Source organism: Thunnus albacares, chromosome 12 (genome assembly GCF_914725855.1).
Source record: "Thunnus albacares chromosome 12, fThuAlb1.1, whole genome shotgun sequence".
In the NCBI taxonomy this organism is placed as follows: domain Eukaryota; kingdom Metazoa; phylum Chordata; class Actinopteri; order Scombriformes; family Scombridae; genus Thunnus; species Thunnus albacares.
In genome coordinates, this window is record NC_058117.1 from 8,334,017 (window position 1) to 8,356,578 (window position 22,562).

At 39.5% G+C, this 22,562-nt stretch overlaps 1 protein-coding gene across 4 annotated transcripts in view; it reads right to left on the minus strand.

Annotated features, from left to right (window-relative positions):
* The window catches only part of LOC122993422 (MAGUK p55 subfamily member 7-like), a 34,555-nt gene that overhangs the window by 4,534 nt on the left and 7,459 nt on the right, over positions 1 to 22,562 (minus strand). For 3 of the 4 annotated variants that reach the window (XM_044367570.1, XM_044367573.1, XM_044367572.1), the window contains 12 exons: positions 21,047 to 21,181; positions 18,837 to 18,918; positions 18,601 to 18,686; positions 17,052 to 17,129; positions 16,160 to 16,356; positions 16,021 to 16,082; positions 15,792 to 15,803; positions 15,305 to 15,349; positions 11,729 to 11,902; positions 9,849 to 9,929; positions 9,645 to 9,738; positions 9,354 to 9,462 (listed from right to left, as the gene is read on the minus strand). In XM_044367570.1, coding sequence (XP_044223505.1) covers positions 9,354 to 9,462; positions 9,645 to 9,738; positions 9,849 to 9,929; positions 11,729 to 11,902; positions 15,305 to 15,349; positions 15,792 to 15,803; positions 16,021 to 16,082; positions 16,160 to 16,356; positions 17,052 to 17,129; positions 18,601 to 18,686; positions 18,837 to 18,918; positions 21,047 to 21,181 — 1,155 coding nt within the window. The remainder of the gene's footprint in view (positions 1 to 9,353; positions 9,463 to 9,644; positions 9,739 to 9,848; positions 9,930 to 11,728; positions 11,903 to 15,304; positions 15,350 to 15,791; positions 15,804 to 16,020; positions 16,083 to 16,159; positions 16,357 to 17,051; positions 17,130 to 18,600; positions 18,687 to 18,836; positions 18,919 to 21,046; positions 21,182 to 22,562) is intronic. The other variant, XM_044367571.1, reaches the window with a different exon arrangement.

A 22,562-nucleotide genomic window follows, 5' to 3' on the forward strand; every position in this document is an offset into this window, starting at 1 on the left:
GGGAAGGGGTGGTGGGAGCTAGAGAAAAAAATAGTTGCCATGACTTTTGAGCTTGAGAGACACTGTCTTCTTTAATCCATGACAAGGTTGAAGCATGGACATAATCTACTAGGTAAACACTGCAGATAAGTCATATATTTGAATTCCAACTAAAATATAGACACTTCGTGGTTAACAAGAAAGAAACTGCCAGCGGTGGAGGGAGTCTATATACCTGACAACGGACTATGAATTGAGGCAGAGCAACTCAATGTTACTGTCTTCAAGGAGGAGAGTGGAGTGTAGTGAGGATTTTTTCCTGCTGAGCTACAGCACCAGGAGGTGAGTTGAAATGTCTTTAATTAAGTCTATTTCCATTAACCTTAGGTGTAGTAATGTAATAACATTAACTATGTAGGTTGTGCTTTTTAATAGCCTGGAAAGGCTAAATTCGTGGCTTTGATGTTAAGCTATCATTTCCCCCCCCTCTGTTATGCCCATGACCTTGTTCTGAGACTCATGATGGCAAATTTCATCAGTCATGCTTTTGATAAAAAGTATAAAATGTAAGTAATGTAATAAATGTTTATCCGATTGGTTTAGTTTTTAAATGTGACTGCAATATTCATTTTTTATTTCATACCCCACTCGCTCAACACCCCCCACCCTCCAACTGAACACGAGATAGCTAGTTAGCTAGTTTGCTAGCGTCCACTAACAAATCATAGCTGTTGAGCCAGGTACACATTCAATGCTAAAAGTAGTGTTACTCTGCTAAAGGCTCAAGGTTGTAATTCTTGCAGGGTAGTTGCATTATACTAGATATGTTTTAGCTAACCCTAACCCAATAAACTGACTGAGTGTATTTGAAAATTAGATGTGGAATAGTCGGTTTATACTTTTTTTTTGTTTGTTGTGTTTTGTAGCTAACAAATAACAGTGTTCTTAACCACTTAAACACACAATATGTAATTTCAGCCACTGTCTTTTGTTATTTGTCAATAACAAAAGACAGAGTGTGATGACGGTGTGAAGTAGCAAGGGATCATGGGAGTTGTTAAATAACCAGCTTCACCAGGATAGGATTACTCCAGTGTTAATCATTCGGGATGTTTTTATCGGAAGCCAAATTACCTGCAGAGGTCTCCTCCTCTCCAGAACAAAAGGACCTGGTGATTACAGGTAAAAACACTGAATGAAGCGGTTTCACCTAAAAAATCAGTGTTTCTCCGATGATGTACGGCGACCACCGGGCTGTTAGCCGAGCTGTTGCTAACACTTGTTCGGTTGATTTCTCTTATAACTTAAGATCTAGACGTTCGCCAGGTTTCTCACGGGGGCTGAATTATCCACAGAGGTCTCCTCCTCTCCAAAAACAAACATACAGGCAGATTAAAATCATTAAAAATACTAATTAAAGCTGTTTTACCTAAAAAACCAATATTTCTCCGACGATGTTCGGCGACCACCGGACTTCCTGGAGGGGCTGTTAGCCGAGCTGCTGCTAACGTTTGCCCAGTTTATTTCTCTGATAATTTAAGATCCAGACGTCCAATGACTAAAATCCTTCTTCCGGCTAAAAGATATAGTTAAAAGTGACCTAAATTTATCATGAAAATGTGGCTTAAAACTGAATAAAAGTCAATTTATAACAGTTTCTGTGGAAAAACCACAACGCAGATGTATTGTCTTGTATATGTGTAAGTTATTCTTTGGTAGACGCCATTGTAGTGGACAAACACAGCGCCACTGTATGCATCTTGTGCGTGTTTACTCTTTGGTAGAGGAGGTATGACGCCATTGACATGCGACCAAATGAAACGGTCTGTTACTTTGATTAAATTACCGATTTCTCTGGGTTTGAAAATTGTTGGAAACATAGACATTTTAATGTGGAATAATTACATATTACACCTTTAATTGTCTAAAAAAGATTAATAATTTAAGCATTTAGGAAATAAATATGTAAGTATTTGGGATTCAATTTTTGTAATACATTGTATTTTAACTAAACATGCAGTTCATTTTTGTTTTTTCTGTTTACAAATGTCAACAAGCACGTCCAGTTCATGAAGTGGAAATTCTCCTCCAATGGGAAAGGAAGAATAATAGAGCATTATAAAGAGCGTCATGAACATCATCAGAGATGTTCAGGACTTGTCTGTATTTATGAAGACTATTTGAGCACATTTTCAACCCAAGCTGAACTTAAAAACCATTTGAAAGAATATGTAAAAGAAGGTCATGAAATTTTGACTAGGTCATGCTGTAATTTGTGTACATTCTCAGAGTCTAGTAACATTAACAAATGTTTTGCTCATCTGAAGACTCATTGGTGGAACAGGGAAACAGTTAAATATCCATTTGCAGGTCGCTCTTTAAAGTCTAGTGTACTGACAACATTTATTGCTCATAGAAGCTGCTATGATAAGTTTTCCACCCTATATAGTTTAAGACCAGAGCTTTTTCTACACCATACACTTACAAATGCGGTAATAGAAGAGGATTCTGTTTCTGATTATCACCTTCATATGATTCTGTCCCTGAGGCTGAACCTGCTCTTGAAAATGGAGAGTCCATTAAACATCAGTTGGCATCTTTATTGCTCCACATGCAAACAATTTTACATCTTTCAAATTCAGCAATACAGGAAATAATTGATGAGTTATTTGACATTGGGGAATTTGCTTTATCAAAATGTCAAGGAAATTATAGTGAAAATTTTGGAGTAAAGTAACTGTAGCTGATACCTCTATTGTAAAATCATTGTCTGATGAAATACAATCTTTGAACCCACTCAAATTTCTTTCAACAGAGGGGCCTTTGGGCTCAGAGCGTAAAAAAGTAATTTTATGGGAAGAACTTTACAGTTATTGAACCAGACGAGAGTGTGCTAAATGCAGTAGAAAAAAACATCAATTTGTTTATGTACCTATTTTAGATTTTTGCTAAGTACATTGTTGGAAAGAAGTGAGATTCTTCAAACATTACAGACATCCAATGAATGGGAAGGTCATAACAGTTCATTTCAAGATGGTGAATGCTTTAAGGAAAACAAAGAATTCACTGAAGAATTAGGCATAGCTCTTGGCTTATACAACGATGATTTTGAACACTGTAATCCTCTGGGGACTTCAAAAAGAAACACAAGGTGTGTGGTATATATTGGGTGATGGCCAACTTACCCATAAGACTTAGATCAACATTATCATCAATTCATCTAGCTGTATTGTGCAAAACTGTAAAACAATACAGTTACAGCAAGGTTTTTGGAGTCTCTGATGAGAGATCTTCAGCATTTAGAGACCATAGGTGTATTTGTATAAAGACTTGGGTCTTACGTCAAAGGTACTGTTTTGTATGTGTCTGCAGACACCTTAGGTGCACACTCACTTCTTTCTATGTTGAGAAATTTTGCAGATTTTGTTTGGCTAACTGTATAGATATTCAACAGCATGATGTCAGAAGTGGGACTTTAACTATCAGTAAAACACTATAACACTAAAATTGTTTGTTGAAGCTGTTAATGTGCCTAAGACAACCAATGCCTCATGTGTTGATGGTTTGAAGAAAGACTGTCCTTTAAGCAGACTTGCCCATTTTCATCCTGCAAAAGGGTTTCCACCTGATTTATTGCACAATATATTGGAAGGAGTTGTACCTGTGGAACTATGCATATGTCTTTCAGATCTGATTGCTAAAACGTATTTCACATTAAATGACCTTAATGATAGAATGGCATCATTTCCCTTTCAATTTTATGACAAAACTAACAGACCTCAGACAATACAAACAAACTTTTCAAAAAATGGAACAATTGGTGGCAGGAGACGTGAGAACTGGGTGCTTCCATGACTTCTTCCACTGTTGATTGGCCACCATATTCCAGAGAGTGAAAAAACTTGGTCTACAGTCCTTGAATTGAAAGACAGAGCTGTTATCCATTCCCTCATTCACAACAGAATCCCTGTGCTACCTATGAGCCAAAATCTCTGACGACAGACAGTTGCTCTTAGAAATATTTCCTGGTACTAAATTACACCCTAAACATCATTATATTGAACATTATCCTGTGCTGATCAAGAAATTTAGTCCACTAATCGAGTTCTGGACATTACAATTTGAGGCAAAACATTCTTTCTTTAAAAAAGTGGTTCACAATGCTGGCAACTTCAAAAATATTCTGCACACCTTGGCCACAAGACATCAACTGATATTAGCATATTATTTGGAGATGCCAACTATTTTCAAACCAAAAATTGAGACTTGGTGAGTATCAGTTGTATCTGTGTAGGCATCTTAGATACTGCTATCAGAGAGGCAATATGAAATTAGGAGTGATAGCAGCTTTCCTTCGACATGGTATGCAGCAAGGGGAATGTAGTCATTCAGACTGTCAGGATCAACAAACACAGTTATCACAGGGTGTCTTTTGGCAAGCTGGTAACACCTGAGATGCTCCAGGAAGGCTGCTGTGACTATTTCTATAATAAATGATATGCAACCATACACTACACAGATCTCTAGTACTCTCCCAAAATCTGGCAGTCCACTTGTCTGTCCAACTGAGAGCACCATTCCTTTAGACTATTTTGTCCCATTTAGGTAAGCAATGTAGGTGAGTGAAACAGAGTCCAGACCTTTAAACTTATTCCATGTAGCCTCTCTGATAGCAGCATCTAAGATGCCCACACTGACAGAACTGATACGCCTAGTTTCAGTGCTTGGTTTGAAAATACTTGGCATCTCAAAATAATATGCCAATATCAGTTGATGCCTTGTGGCCAAAGTGTGCAGAATATTTTTGAAGTTGCCAGCACTGTGAACCACTTTTTTAAAGAAAGAATGTTTTGCCCCAAATCATTATTGTCCAGAACTCAATTAGTGGACTCAATTTCTTGATCAGAACAGGATAATGTTCAAGATAATGATGTTTAGGGTGTAATTTAGTACCAGGAAATATTTCTAAGAGCAACTGTCTGTGGTCAGAGATTCTGGCTAGGTAGTACAGTGATTCTGTTGTGAATGAAGGGCTGGATAAAAGCTCTGTCTTTCAATTCAAAGACCACAGACCAAGTTTTTTCACTCTCTGGAATATGGTGGCCAATCAACAGTGGAAGAAGCGCCCAGTTCTTATGTTTATCGCCACCAATTGCTCTATTTTTTGAAAAGTTTGTTTGTATTGTCTGAGGTCTGTTAGTTTTGTCATAAATTGAAAGGTAAATGATGCTATTCTATCATTAAGGTCATTTAATGCAAAATACCTTTTAGCAATCAGATCTGAAAGACATATGCATAGTTCCACAGGTACAACTCCTTCCAATACATTGTGCAATAAATCAGGTGGAAACCCTTTTGCAGGATGAAAGTGGGCAAGTCTGCTTAAAGGACAGTCTTTCTTCAAACCATCAACACATGAGGCACCAGTTGTCTTGAGTGCATTAACAGCTTCACTAAACAATTCTAGTGTTCTCAAAGTTAAAGTCCCACCTCTGACATGCTGCTGAATATCTATACAGTTAGCCAAACAAAATCTGCAAAATTTCTCAACATTGAAAGACTCCAGTATCCAGCAAGTGAGTGTGCATCCAAGTTGTCTGCAGACACTTACGAAACAGTACCTTTGACGTAAGACCCAAGTCTTTGTACAAACACAGCTATGGTCTCTAAATGCTGAAGATCTCTAATCAGAGGCTCCAAAAACCTTGCTGTAACCATATTGTTTTACAGTCACAATACAGCTCAATAAATTGAGAATAATGTTGATCTAAGTGTTATGGGTAAGTTGGCCATCACCTAATATATACTACACACTTTGTGTTGCTTTTTTGAAGTCCCCAAAGTATTACAGAGTTCAAAATCATCAATGTATAAGCCAAGAGCTATGCCTAATTCTTCAGTGAGAAGTTTGTTTTCCTTAAAGTATTCACCATCTTGAAATGAACTGTTACAACCTTCCCGTTGGATGTCTGTAATGTTTGAAGAATCTCACTTCTTTCCAACAACGTACTTAACAAAAATCCTAAATAGGAACATAAACAAATCAATGTTTTTTTTTCTTGTGCATTCAGCACATTCTCAACTGGTTCAATAACTGTAAAGTTTTTCCTATAAAATGACTGCCTTTTACGTTCTGTGCCCAGAGGCCCCTACGTTGAAGGAAATTTGAGTGGGTTCAAAGACTGCATATCATCAGACAATGATGTTAAAACAGAGGCATCAGCTACAGTTATTTTCTTCCAGAACTTTCACTATAATTTTCTTAATTTTTTGATAAACGTGAAATTGTTTGCATGCAGAGCAATAAAAATGCCAACTGATGTTTAATGGCCTCTCCATTTTCAAGAGCAGGTTCAGCCTCAGGTACAGAATCATATAAAGGTGATAACTCAGTATCAGAAACAGAATCCTCTTTATTACTGCATTTGTAAGTGTATGGTGTACAAAAAGCTCTGGTCTTAAACTATTTAGGGGGAAAACCTTATGATAGCAGCTGCTATGAGCAATAAATGTTGTACACTAGACTTGAAAGAGCAACCTTTCAAGTGATTGCAATATGATTGTCCAACATTCTTCTTCCTTACAGTGGACCTTATTAACACTTTATACTGAACAATACTAGAATTACAACAACTAGAATAATGGATTATAAATTGGACTAAAATGTATTTAAACAGTGGTTAAAAATACTGTTATTTGTTAGCTACAAAAATACAACAAACAAACAAAAATGTATAAACCGACTATTCCACATCTAACTTTCAAATACACAGTCAATTTATTTGGTTAGGGTCAGCTAAAACTTAGCTAAATCACCTTTATGATGGTTAAAATATACAGTTTTGGTTTTGTTGTGTTATAAGTGGTGTTGCTGCAGATTGTGATGTTGAATTTTATTACATTATAAACTGTGGACAAAATACGAGAAACACCTCTCAATATATTCTAATTCAACAGATATGTGCAGAGATAAGGCTGCACAAAGAAGGATGTGACACAGCAAGGCACATGTCTATACTGACACACCCCTGTGTAGGGCAACCATCAATGCTCCTGGTGGAGTGCGCCCAACACCCACCAGAGGTGTGCAGTCCATTTTCTCATAGCCCTTGCAAAACGCATCGCCAATCCAATGAGTGAGCCATTGAACTGACAATGGAGCCACCTTGGTTCACTGTCTGTGGAAGACAGATTCAGTCAAACTTCCAAAGGTTTGTCCTGTTGTCCCAGCAACAGCAAAGTGCAAAAACAGGACACAAGATGTGAAAAACACCTCCTCTCTTATTCCCCCTGAGAGGGGGAAAAAGGCTCTCAGGCCAATAATAATCCTAAACTGGAGGGAGCATGCTGCTGGACTGAAAAAAAAACAATAGCAGCTCCACTGCACCCCTATCCTCATTAATAACCTGAAAGTGCACAGGCCGAACAATCCCCCACTCTGTGGGCAGAGCAAGGGGCTAAAAAGGGGTCGTCTTCACTGAAACAAAAAATTCAGGTCTGTCTGCTCCAAGGGCTCAGGGGGTGGGCCTGAGGGACCTTCTGCAACCATCTGGAGATTCCACTGTAGAATGAGGCAACAGGTGGGTTCTCAGTCTGTGGACATCCCAGAGAAACCCCTTTTACAAGCAGATGGCTTGGAGCTATGGAGCAGTCGGGGCAATCCTGACCAGCCACATCGCCACCCCAAGGTAGACGTGGTGAAAACTCCCCTAGGCCCCAACCAACATCATCCGAATCAGGTGTGAAGACTACTTGGTGCCAGGGCACTCTGGTACCACCACTACACCATACCCTGCCCCTGTGGGGCTTCTGCACCATCAGCTACAACAGATGACCTGGGTGATGCAGTCACAGTGTGAGTGAATGCATCCCCCTTGAGGGGAGGCATAACTCCCTCGCAGGGAGATCCAGCATCCTCCCTGCAAGCAACCAGGCCCAATGAGGCCACTGGCTACACCTTCCATGTTGAGCTGACAGAGCGTCCCATTCCCATCTGTCAAGCAAGCATACTGAAAAACGGACCTCATATCCGCCACATCCCGGAGATGACAGCTCCTGTGACTGTGCACCTGGTAAATGGTAAATGGACTGCACTTATATTGCACCTTTCTAGTCTTCCAGCCACTCAAAGCGGTTTACACTGCATGCCAGTGCCACTGCATGTATATGCCCAACAGATGAGTCTAGCCAAAGCTGGTAGCAGATATCCCACTCGGTCCAAGTAGAGACCTGGAGAAGTAAGAGGAATGTGGCCACTGTAGTCTGCACACAGTTCAGCTTGTCCTGCTGTAGAACATGCCAGCGAGCGAAGCAGTGTAGCTAGTGCCAAGCCTGAACAGCAGGTGCTAGCCGGTTAACATGTATGTAGAGCTAGCTTGTGTTAGCAGATGATGCAGCCTGAGCCTAAAAGGCAGAGTGGTCTCCACCGTAGGTCCTCTGCTTTGGAAGCAACATTGCGACAAACCCAGATGTATTTCACAACCAGCGTGACTTTGTTGACCATGCTTGAAGCAGTGCTGCTAACTCATGCTAAACCAGATGGCAGGTGCTAGCAGGACATGATGCAGCCAGATTTAGCCAGTCTATGTTAGCTAATGACGCAGCCCGAGCAGCAGTAGCCCAGTAGCTGAAGTGTATTATAATGGGCAACGGTGACATGAGGCCCCAGCCTTGGACATGACGTTGCATGATTACCTAGATTGGGGTAGAATGAACCAGGGAGGGAAGCAGTGTTTCTAGCTCATGCTATGCCAGATAACAGTGCTAGTAATTCTTTCTTTCTCTTTTAGTAATTCCTTTCTTGTTTACCACAAAGTGTTTATATTTTAGTTAGAAGTCGAGGATAAGACTTATCTGCAGTGTATAACTAGTAGATTATGTCCTTGCTTCAACCTTGCCATAGTTTAAAAAAGACAGTTTCTTTCAAACTCAAAAGTCACTGCAAGTATTTTTTTCTCTAGCTCCAATCCTCACCTTTATTCTATGTATTTTTTCAACTAATAACCCAAGTTCAATCAACATGTACAGATCTGACAAAAGTTTCAAATAGTCAACACAATGAAAGTTTACCTTTTGAAACTCAAACAGTTGAGTTCAAAATCCAAAGCTTGTCAGAGCTCTTTGAGTTGAAGAGAAGAAGTAGGTGGACATAACTAAATGGGGCTGTAATGTTTTACAGTATACTCACAGTTAACATTCTTTATTCTAAAGTTTGCATAAAACATGATTAATTTTTCAGAGACAGATTGATGATTTTAGTGTCTGATTCTGATTGTTCTTATTGTCACTGTTTCCTTTGCTTCAAAAGCCATCCAACATCATTTGATTCTCATTTATTTGAAGTGATAATCCTTTCTTAATAACATATTACTCACACTAGGGTGCACGTCCAGAAGGCACACCTTGCCCTCTGCCATCACTCTGTGAACAGAGTCCAGACTTGTTCCGTAATAGTGGCCTTTGAATATCCCATATTCTATAAACCTAGAGATAGAAATAAACAGGCACAGACAGACAGGAAAGCCAGATAGACACAATAAAATAGTAGAAATGGCGGACATCATTCTCATTAAAAGGGAGAGGAAGGGTAAATTAATAAAACACACATAGGGCTATTTTTAACACCATGGGAAAAAAAACCTCAAAGGCTACACCTGCGTTTATACCTGTGATTGAGAATGGCCTCTTCAAACATGAGAACTGATACAAAATGATAATCCATCCCTTCTTTCTCTTGCCTTCTCTTCTCACGTGTGGTGTCTGAAAGAGAAAAGAATGGGAGGCTGACGACAGCTTTAAAAAGATGAGAAACCGTTTAGTGTGCTGGATGTGAAGGTGACAGTTATGAGACTTGAAGATGTCTGTCTTACGCGGTACAGTGACGCCATAGCGGTCAGGGTCGGCGATCAGGAGCCTCCTCTTCAGTTCATTAACGCCAACGCCACTGGGCCCTCAGGACAAAGATCAAAACACTGTGTTCTGTATGCGGCTATTCATTCCCAATATCACTGTGTACTAATGTTTTCCTCACGACAAGTCCAACATCAAATAGGCTCAGTGATCTGGTGACACATCTGTCTTTATCATCAGAGAAGGAGTTGGGGAGTAAGAGAGTAAGACAGACAGAGCTCTGATTTCATACTGATTTCAGTCTGAAAATGATTCTCCAACCAACCCTGCTCTTTTTCTTTGTCTGTGTCTCTCTATCGAACGTTTAATGCTCCTATACCCTCTGGAAAATACATAGCATCACATCTAAATGTGACATCTGCAAAGCCACACAGTATCAGTGTCACTATAGTGTAGGATGCACAGGATGAAACACACACACACATACAGTGTAGCATCTGGGATTTTCTTCTAACGCAGGTTTCTCCAGCCCCAGATTGCATCAGACTCTAATGGAGCGCTGTCTGAAAGTAGGATTCCTGACATACCTGCCTTTTCCATCACAGCGTTGCATGAGCTTGACACATTACAAAATATCAAGTTTATAGACTCTCCACTCTTACACTGCTAATGTCTTTCGCAGCTGCTCCACAGAGCTGAAGAGGTGCATCATCAGGCACAGTGGATACTTTCTTCTGCCCTTTTTTTTTTTTCAAGAGTTACACGATCTGTAGGGCTTAAAGTGGCTGGCACTCACTTTCACCAACTTTCCTGGTGCAGAATGGTCTATTGTTTCATTCAAAGTGCATATGCAATGCAAACAAAAATGATACATTTCCAACCTGGTCAAACATTATCCAGCTGGTCCTGTTTTAGCAATCCAGGTTTTGGTTTTCCTGTCTATAATTCTCATTGCCAATAAGCTATATATTCTTAATGATGACCTCCGGTCAATGAAGAGCCTTCACAGCAGACAGTAAAACGTAATCCAGAGTCGGGGTAAGCTCCAACTCAATTAAAGAGGTCTAAATCTAAATCCAAGCTGTCTTAACTGTTCTAGTTTGATGATGGAGCACTTGGCTGACATTATGAGGGATCTTATTCACAATCCACTCATCCCTTTCTCTCCATTCATCTATCATTTATGTGATCTCTATCTGGTTTTGTTTTTGCACCTCTTCAGTTCATTGTGCTTCTCTTCTGTCTCCCGTCTACTTTCAATTTTCTTTTTCTCTTTGTCCATCTCTCCTCTTCTCTGCTTTCTTGTATTTCCCTCAGTCACAGATGACCTACAGTTGTATCGTTATATGACATTAAAAAGACCTTCAGCGGGGCTCAATGTAAAATTCCCTGAGGGGAGATACAGCTCAAAAATACATAGAGCAGGCCTGCAGGATTGGCAGAGAAGTGAATCTGGGGTGGGCCCATACGTAACTTAAGAGAACACAATATATTCTGACTTGGAGTTTTCTGACAGTGTTTATGTGGGTCTGGGAAAGGATCGTTCTTGCACTCAAGAGTGGGAACATAAATCTTCATCAGTGCCTTGCTTTTTCTTTTGATCAACAAAAGCTTCAATAATATTGTCCTTTTAGTGAATGGGATCACGTTATTTTGAATTTTTGTATGGACAAAAAAAAGGCAGTGAGATAATATAAAACAGAACACATTTGACCGCAACACACAATACTGAACATATCCCTACAGTAACCACCATGTTATAGGCTTTGTATATAGCAATGTTACATACATGTAACGCATACAGTATATCACACTAGTTGTTCATTGACTAAATTTTTGCAGTTTCCACACAAGATGGAAACGCGCTTTTTATGCAGGTGCATGTTCAGCTCATACGTACCAACCAGGATGATCAGGCGGTGTCTGTCCTTGGGATCTTTGCAGTAGGGGATGACCTCTATGTAGGTAGGTGGACAAATTGAGCCGTGAACCCCTGAGCTCCACCTCCTGGATCGAGCTGCCTCTCTGGCCGCACTGCTCTTCCTGCCCAGTCGGAAACTCCTTCGCAAACCAGCTGGGACAGAGAGAGAGGGGGCCTTAGACTTTGTGAGTGTATCTGTGTGTGTGTGTGTGTGAACTGTAAGTGGTTGTGTATTACTAAGTAGTATACCAACCTACTCGACAGGTGAAAACTGAAAAACTAGTAGGAGGATATCCTTTGTATAATAGTCCTTACATCTGCATATAAGTTCATCAATTGCCTATTTATGCATCCAGCTAACATGGAGCAAAATTAGCATTCATTTGGAGTTGTGGTTCTGGCAACCTGGCAGATGTAAGTCTAACATTCAATCTCCTTTTAGCTCCGTTTTTGGCCTCCATCCACTCCTAAATATCTGGCTCTTAAGAGACTAAATGCTCCAACATGTTCATCACCTAGTTGCTAACTTTGTCTGCATCATGTTTGCTGCTGGACAAGTAGCGTACAGTGGGTTTTCACAAAAAAATGCTGGGTGCTGTGTCTGGAAATGAGGTTGTGAGTAAGTTGTGGGCCATAAAACCAAAACATTGAGCCGAAAGACACTAAAATGCTAGGTAGTGCTGAGGGGAACTGAGAGCCATAATTCTGTGTTGGTTTGTCATTATTTGCAACCCCTTTCACATTACACAAGGTCATTTGATCCATTGTTAATATAAAAAAATGATTAGTGCATTAGTGTTTAAGAACACCTCTTCATGTTGTTCTTTTTATTCAAACCAAGCTGGAAAGCTGGATGCAAGCATACTAAAATCTGGGCAAAGTTCTCCATCGTGAAAGTTTATTTAGCCTATTTTATGTCATTTAGTTTTATTTTGACCACAATTTTGAGATAGTTCACGTGCCTTTACAAACAATAAGTTTAATTAGTATGTAAGGCTTGATTTATTCAATACTTAATTTATTTTTTTGCTTTACTTCGGTTGTTCACCATCCATTTTTACATTGCTCCCCTTGGTGCACCACTAGGACACCACTTAATTAAAAGTGAAAATAACTGTTACACTGTTAAAACGCTACAGAGATAACCTGATAACAACAAGGGCTGTGACAGGAGGGAGAGCTACAGTAGATACAAAACTAGCAGTAGCAGTTTAAGAAACCACTGCCACCCAAAATCTGGTGTCAAGCACCATCTTGATTCAACACTTTGAACTACACAAATCACAGTCGAGAGATGACAGCTCTCGGATCAAGCACCCCAGAATAGTCTGTCACGCATGGCTTGTAGGCCGTCTGACAGCCAGCGTCTGACAGCCAGCGTCTGCCATGCGACTGTGGTTAGGCCTGGCTTGGCAGGCTCGTTCTCTTTCATGATGTTAACTGCTGCTAAGTGATGATGCCAGGCTTTCTTTGACATCAGCTGTAATTTCACTTTGTAAGCATATCTGTCCATTTCCTCTCCGGGCTTCACTCTGAGCGACATGGCACTGTGAGCAGAGATTTCAAACTTTTTGTTTACAAGAAACTTATACTGATGATTTCACTTAGAAATGAGCGATACTGTATAAAACCAAGGTTATACAGCAAAAGAGAAGTCATATTTCCTACAGTGAAATAACGTTCAGGGGAAAACATCTCATAATTATCAGTCTTCAGTAATTCTGAAATTCTCATGTATTACTGAAAATGCTCTTAGTCTTAAAACCTTCGAACATTTTTGGAAAGGCTACGAGATATTTCTGATTTACCGGACAGAGTAAGAGTGACAGGAGAGATAAGAGCTGTGAGGAGACTGAAGACATGCAACACATGTTGTGAGCTGGGCCTGAACCCTTCATATCAAGATTATATGATATGAGTCACAATTGCAGTGCAAAATAGTGGACATAAACAGTATGAAGCACTGTAGTCCTCCATAGATACACTGATTCATTTTGGGAAATACGCTTATCTGCTTCCTTGCTAAATATATACCCTGCATTCTAAGCTAAATATACCTTAGCTAAATATAGCTTAGCATGAGGGGTGGAAACATGGACAGTTAGCCCGACTCTGTCTAAAGGTAACAATGTTCACCTGCCAGCACCTCACAAGCTCACTAATTATCACATTAGGCTGTATCTTGTTTGTTTTATTTTGGCAAGGAGCCAGGCAACCAGCTGAGACTTGAGGAAATTAGTGGTCCCAACCAAGAAATAGTCTGGCACATAACCCAGTAAATTGTCATTTTTACACCTCGGTTTTTAGATGGATTTAACAGATGGGATATAATGTGTTAATTAGCTTTAGAGGTGCTGGAATGCATCTTTATTTTATGCTGAGCTAAGCTAACTGGCTGCGGTATCAGCTACATATTTACTGTACAGACATGGAGTGGTATCAATAAAACTTTTGCTTTAGCTGGTACTGAATAATTCGTTTATAGAAAGAATTAGACAACAATATTGATTTCACTCTGATAAAACTGGTAAATATGAAGTCACAACCAGGAGACGGTTAGCTTAGCTTAGCATAAGCTGTGGGAAACACCTAGCCTGATTCTATCCAAGGGTAAAAACAACTTGTCATTTTTACACTTAACATTTTGTTTGGATTAAACTAACAACATATAATGTGTTAATATGCATGTTTTTGAGGTGCTGTCATGGCAGATTTTTTATCCTTGACAGAGGCAGACTAACTGTTTTTCCCTACTCCCAGTCTTTATGCTAAACTAAGGTAAATATTTCCTGGCTGTAGCTTCATATTTACCAGACAGATATAAGAGTGGTATCAACTTTCTTGTCTAACTCTCGGAAAGAAAGCTAATAACATATTTCCCAAAATGACAAACTATTCAAGTTCAAACTTTTTCCCCTCTTCACCATGTCTTTATTTGTAATACTCCACTATTCCCTTCTCCTTCACTCACTCTCTTCTCTGATTACTTTGCATCCAGTCATTCAGTTGTTCAGCATCAATAAGGGTTTACATGCCAGACAAAGAGGAAACACAGTTGAGTTTGTGAGTTTGAACCATGTCCTCAGGTGCAACTTGGCCTGAGATAAGATGAAATTCACATTATTAAATGCACATGACTATTAAAACTGATATAATGCAACATCTGTAATTACCTTGCCTTTGTACAGCCGTAAGGGCCTTTTTACAATCAGCCATAAGTGCACGCCCCCATATGAACATCCTGCACTGCTCATATGCACACACGAAAACACACACAAGCACATCATATCCAATCCATGAGATCAAGACAAATGGGATAAATGGGACGACTAAAACCACATTTGCTGTTCTCGTCCTTTCCCCTAAATCTCTAAACCACAAAACTACTTCATCATATGAACTGGTTTGTAAATAGGTTCCCCGGTTTTTCTTGCTGTTTTTCTCCATCTATTTTTATTGCTAGTAACAGTTCTTGCCGAATTGTATTGTCTTGTATCATACTGGTCCCTTTTCCAGTATCAGCGGGATTTGAGTGGAACAAGTCAAACATCTCACCAATGTGGATCCCTGTTATAGCTCCGTAGTCTACGTCCTCAGTGACTGGAAAAACAGGAAGAGAGACGAGGAAAGAGTGAGGAAATCGTGGACACAAACCACAAGGGGATGACATGTGTGTTACTCTGAAATTTCAGCCTCAAAGTATTAGCATATGTTCAAACCCAAATGTCTTCATATTTTACTTATATCCACAATTTAGAAATATTAATAACTACCTTAAAAATGGTTGCTAGTGAAAAATTAAAGCACAGTTCAGTTACTGGATACCTTAAACCTGCTCGGTTAGAACATGGCTTCATTTAACAGAATTTCTCTCCATTTTGGAAAAATGGAGCGGTGAGCATTACATGACTGTTATCTTTGGATAGCACAACTCTTTAAATCTTTAAAAACCTCAAACCAAAACCTATAATATACACATGTATTATATCTGGTCAATTATGCTGAGGGTAAGTTTTCAAAAGTGAATTCAAACTGACAGTACCTTCCCCCTCATCTGTGGTGCATGTGGAGAAAACAACAGCAGTGAGTACAACAGGAGGACAAAAGAGAGGGATTCACCCGTAACCCTGAACTTAACCATGACCTTCAGACGTGACCTCTGACCTGTAAGCTTAGCAATGAAGGAGCTCTAATATGTTTATTGGAAAGTGTTAAAAGCTTTTTATTCTTTTCAGGTGCGGTGATTTAATGGAAAAACGTTGGCTTATCACCTGTTGGTGGTTTGACTCGCCGAGGCTTGAACAGGGCTTTAGGTCGCTGCAGTGCAACTCTCCTGTAGGAAATTAAATAAATGAATGACCTTTTTTTTTTTTTTTGTTCAAATGAGTGTAAAAAGCATAAAAAGATCACCTCTCATGGAGCTGTTGAGATGGGATGAGCCCTGCCCGGGTTTTACTGTCCCCAAGGTGACAGGCCTGCCACCAGGCATCATCCTCCTTGCTGACAATCTGGAGGATGTCACCCCTTTTAAAGGGTACCGCTGCATCCTTGCACGGTACAGTGGGATCCTCACTCGGATCGTAGTCAAAAAGAGTCCGTACAAACAGCTGGGAAAGGAAATGGTTGATTTTTTTTCTTTTTTAGCCGTCAAAAAGACAAACTGGTGGTGACAGAGAAAAATAGACATTATGAGATCCCAGTCCTGCCAATATTAGCATTCATCCTTCTCTTTTCCTACTGCAGCTTTGTGAGGATCTTCTGTATCCTGGCAATGGACATAACATCTTTGTCTGGTGCTTTTTCACATATGTTGGTGTCATTTTTGAGAAATGACCATGATCACAGAAAATAATTTGTCTTAATCCATTGCAAATGCTCCCTTCTCTAACAGTTTCCAGCTTGGACATCAACTCCATTCATATGTGGTGGTGGTGGTCTGAACAGAGAGGATTGTGGAACAATAAGGTTTCATCGTTAATGTTAAATACAACTCACTAAACTACTGTGATGTGTGGGAAATTATAAATCAACTGTTCAAATGATTCTTAAAAAAGCTTTAAACTAATGAGGTTGTTGAGTGTCTTATCCTTGACTGTCTGATTTGAATTTACTTCTTGACAACCACAGTGCTGTAGTGACAGTGCTGTGGCAAAAACACAAAGTATAACCAAACACACAAGATACCACAGATTTCATCTCTTTTTACTGAAACCAGGTGGGCAGCTTTTCCAATACAACCAGACTGCATATTAGCGTAAAAGACACACTGCACAGGAATAAGTGTGGTTAATATTTACTGTACCTTCTTCTTATTAGATGGCATTTCTTCCTTGGAGGAGGCAGGGATGATTTTGAACGTAATTTCACCCTGAGAATGAGCCTGCACAATAAAAGTGACATTAAAGGAATAGGTTAACATTTTGGAATAATGTTTATTCACTTTTGTGTGAAGAGTTAGATGAAAAGATCAACATTCTCATGTTTGCATGCTAAATATCAGCCATTCTCAACCAATGGGCCGCGGCCCACAGGTGGGCCTCAGAGAGCCATCTAGTGGGCCACAGAGGCAGTGGTACTGCAAAATGGTTAAAATGATTATTACTGGCAATTTACAAAGTTTACAAAGTTTTTATATCTAAATGTACTCAAGAATTCATATAAATAAAAATCAGTAAATTAAAATGCATAATTTCAATAACCACTTACGTTTTAATATCACCGCGCCAATCACGACACATCATTAGGTAGAAACAAAAGCGTTTTGCCACTGTTAGCTCGCTAGCTTTCTCTGTGGATCCTGCTTCATAAGACATGGCTCTATCCACTGTGTTGGAAAATGAACTGATGGAACTATCAGCAGACAGCAGCCTGAAGCTTCAGCTCACACAAGTTGACCTTGCTTCATTCTGGATGCTGGCTGCCAGTCAATATCCCTCTCTGTCAAAATGGGCAATCAAATTTCTCTTGCCTTTCACCACCACCTATTTATGTAAGTCAGGGGTTTCCATTGTGACTGTCACAAAATCAAAGGCAAGGAACAAACTGAAAGCAACTTGGAATGCTACTCTGCGTGTCAGCCTCGCACCCATCCCACCATGACTTGATCTCATTATTTCCCAGAAGCAAGCCCAAGTGTCTCACTGAGGGTACGCAGAATATTTATTTTGGTCATTACAGCTGAGAGTGGCATAACACATATTTACAGCCCAGTTTTTTTTGTCATGTTATGTTTTTTTCCATTTATTAGGGAAGGTGGTCCTTGGAAAATGTGTAACAATCAGAAGTGGGCCTTAAGTTAGAAAACCCCTGCTAAATGTGAAGTTACACCCAGGAGATGTTAGCCTAGCATAGCAGTGAGACTGGAAACAAGGGGAAACAGCTAGCCTGGATCTGTCCAAAGGTTAAAAATACACCTATCAGCACCTATAAAGCTCACTAATCAACATGTTATATCTTGTATATTTCATGTGTAAAAAAAACCTAAGTATAAAAAAATACTTTCTTGGCATATTTTTTTTAGCTAGGTGCTGCCGCTTTTTCCAGTCTTTATAGAATACAACTTTATATAAAACATCATGAGCTAAGCTAACCATCCTGGATATAGCCTCATCTCCTGGATATAGAGAAGGTCTTCAGTCAGAACAAACAGACTTAGGCCTTGAAGCCAGGGAAGTTGTAAAATAATGAGAGAGAGAAACACATTGTTGGTTTGGGTGTTTTCACAGGGTTTGTTGACAAAAACAAAAATGTATGATATTTCCAGCTTTCTGGAAAAAGATGTGAGAAGGAAACAGAGACAACAAATGAAGAGAAATTAAATCAAACAATATGACAGTAGAGGTGAGACTAACCAGAAGAGGAAGGATTTCTTTTGGCTTCCTGTGCTCCAGCGAGACTCCATTCACCTCTTTCAGCTCATCTCCTTCATGAATCAGGCCTTCAAAGTGTTACATACATGAAAATATGTATCACATGCATTTCTCTTGAACATGTACATTTATTATGTACCATCATAATGTTACCACAGTAAGGGACAAGAAAGTGTAGATTTGACACAACTGTAATAGCAGAGAGTTTGTCAGCTCACCACTCTTGTCGGCTGCACCTCCTCTCATGATCCTCGCCACAATAATAGCCCCCGTGGATTTATCCCTCTTTATTGTTGCCCCCTTGAGGACAGTGAATAGTGAATGAATGAGTGATGGACAAACAGATGAGCAGAATCCACAATGGCAGAGAGGTCAAGCAATGGAGAGTGAAAATAACATGTTGATCTTATTACAGCCCAGACAAGCTTCTTATTCAGAGTCACTTCATTCCAATGAAGGTTATTTGTATCAAGACAAGACCATTTCACCGGCTGCCTTCATGTAATACACAAAGCGCTGGAAAAGGTTATCCAAATCAGCATTACTTTCAACAGATGGTATTGATGTGGAGCAAATCGCAATGGAAAGAGCATCTTATGTAGTTGACTACAATCAGCTCATGCTCGGGTGTAACCCTGTTGTCTGGAAAACTGGAACATGCTGGTTCGATCAAAGAGACCATGTCAGAGAAAGGTCAGTTCCCTTCCAATCTAGTTTTGGGATCAATACAAACGTATGTTCTCTATTATTGGTTCTAAGCACATTCCCTTTAGAAGCTCTACCACTAACACACAAGCATACACGCTGCAAAAAAGTCCATCATTATATAAAATATTTTCATATTTGTCCTTAAAATCATAGGTTTCTTAAAAAAGATTAAACTCCCAGTTGGTTGTGATTATTATCTCTGCCACTGGGGCTATGTTTTTGGGTTAGGGTTAGGGTTTGTTTGTCTTTTAGTTAGTAGAATATCAAAAATATCAACAATCTGTCAACAGGTTTCAATAACATTTGGTGGAAAGAAAGGCCATAGGCTAAAAAACAAATGCTTAGCTTTTGATGTGGATCCAGGAATTTTTTAAAGGAATTTTTAACTTTGCAATTGAGGGCACTTTTTTATTATTTCTGCTATTTTCTAATGAACTACTGGACCTACTTGAGTGGAAAAAAAAAATCTGGCACATTTGCCCCATAGCTGTCCATCACTATATGTATTTCATGGAGCGCCTGATCCAGATGCAAATCAAAAATTTCAGATTTTTTTTATTATTAAAGTAACAAATTTAGAGGATTTTGGAGCCTTGGCGAAGGGATGTGCTCTCTTAAGTTTCATTAGTTTTCAGTCCAGTTCCACTTGATCCAGGAAGTTTCCAGAAACAAGTGACAATGGCTTGGAACAAGGTAAATTAGCTATGATTAAAGACCGGCCTTGACACAAGTTGATTTACATCAGAAACAGCAAAGAAATGATCTCAATCCATTTCAAAGCTCAAAATTGCTTTAAAGCACTCCAATAAAATACATTTCTTTGCTGTGCATATAAATATACACTTGTGTAGAGATGCACACACACACAGACACACACATAACAATGCTGAAACTATGCTGTGCGTCACAGCAGATATATGGCAACAAAGATGTGGAAGAATTGACTCTGTAAATTCCTGGTTAAAGAAAGCAAACAGCAGTCCAGAGGCAGAGATGATCCAGGCTGCTGTAGGAACCTTTTCTTATGTTTCCTGTCATTCCAAAGGCTTTCGTTCTGCTACACCTTGGCATACATGGCTTTAGCAGTCTCACCATTTGACAACATGACATAAATTCAGTTGCCAGAGAAAAAAATCAGCTTTGAGTCTCTGGGGTATATTTATTTCTCTGAACTGCCTGTGTATATCAGATATTGTTGCCGGACAAATAAGCACAGTTACCCTGTTACATGGTTGTCTTAACTTAAATACTTGTATTTGTGTATGTTTTGTGTGCATTACAAGGCTAGGTAACAGGCTGACATGTAGGCTGCTAAAGTAAAGTTGTACTTGTTTCAGAGCCATTTTAAGGATTCTCATGGGTAGTGAAAAATACATTTCTGTGTTTATTTTCAGGGCAAACAAGACTATTTCTGGGTCATCATATGTGACAGACATTTGTTGACAATGGAAAGCATTCAAGATATTAACATTTGTGTTTGCAGTCTTGAGGTGTTTTTAAGAAGATGTAATCATGAACCTCCTTTCTTGCTGAGAATTAGATGAGCAGATTGATACCACTCTTTGATGAGAGCAGTATCGATCTTCTCATCTAACTCTTGGCAAGAAATAAGCGTATTTTCCAAAATGTCGAACCATTCCTTTAAGCCAAAAAGGAGATAAATCTAATTTCTAATTTTTCCCTAACTTTACCTTTGAAACATGAAGACATATTTACTGACCAGGGGCTCTTTGGTTTTGACCAGACTGACAATCTTGACCGAGTCCTCATCCTCCTCCAGCACACCATCAGGTATTGGTGGCAGAGTAGGCTCAAAGTCTCTCCGAGCTACGGCATCGTGGACAGACAGGAGACTCTGTAAAAGAAACAGAAATACAGTAAAGACGCTGGTCTGAATTCAGGTATTACATTTTGAATTTAACAATGCTGTGAAAAGTTGTAGCTCTGGGGCCATTATCCTCATTTATTAACTCACATTGTAAAAAAAAAGGCATTGGCTAAGGCAGTATTCTCCACATAAAATGAAAATTGTCATCTTGGCTGTCAAATTTGACACAAATGCCAGTATAATCACTGCAAAAAATCTGTTTTATTTATATATGGCATCCATTCTAGATTGGGGTGTGCTGTAGAGCCAGTGCCACCGCAGTTTTACCAACACAGGTTTAGACCATTTGGTTAGGTTAGAGATGGTTACATGTAATTATGAGGTTAGAAACTGTGGTAGGTACTGATACAAAAATGCAATCCCTGTTGACTAATTAAAGGTGATTGGGTAGTGAATGAGACTCTACAAAAATTCCAACAAGTCTGGCTGGTCTGCCTGCACCCACTACAGCAAATGAAGCCAAATACAGCACTTTCTTTTTGGTTGCAGACCTGCACTTTCGCCCATGCCAACATGCCAAATTTGATTTAGTTCGGAATGTACTGCCAGTCTGTGGGCCACCTGAAAGCAACCCCCCACATCACTAACAGTGTCTCTGCCTGCAGTCCACTGGCTCTGCTCAAACATCACGTCTTAGAAAAAAACGCTCCTTTTCCAGAGAAGGACTGTGAATTGATCTACGACTCACTATCAATGCCCAGACAGTTCATTTAAGTTCATTTTCTGTTAACTTTGGCAGTGTGAAAAACCCCAGGTTTGTTTGCAGAAAAACAATATTCTGGATAAAGCGTAATCTCTTTGTGAGCATGTGCAAAATACAATTCCAAAAAAAGGACTTTACTGTAACAAGAAAGAATGAGAAGACGGGGAAACATCTGCTCACCAACTTAATTTTAACAATCAGCCAATCCATCTGTCAGTTAGTCTACATGTTATCCCCACGTCCTTCAACAGTTGCACTGCTTAGAAACTGCCAACGCGTGAGCAATGTGTCTGGCCGCTTTCAGAGACAGGTTTTCAAAAAACAAACATTCATTTACAGAATATTAAACCCAGTGTCTCTCATAAGTATGTGTGAGCTCCTGCGCTTGAGCCAAGAACAAACAGGTCATTAAGACTGTTAAAACAAACCTGTTAGTTCTCGGCTGGCTTCAGCTCCTCATTAAGAAAAGCCACAATTTCTGCAGCTCACTGGAAAACCATACACTGTGAGTGTGTGTGTGTGTGTGTGTCTGAAATATGACTGTCAACAGATCTAAAATAAGGAAACATGCATGTGAGTAGTCCGGGTCTCTACATGAGTGAACACTAATAAACATAACTTGGGAGTTGATTAGCTTCAATGCCA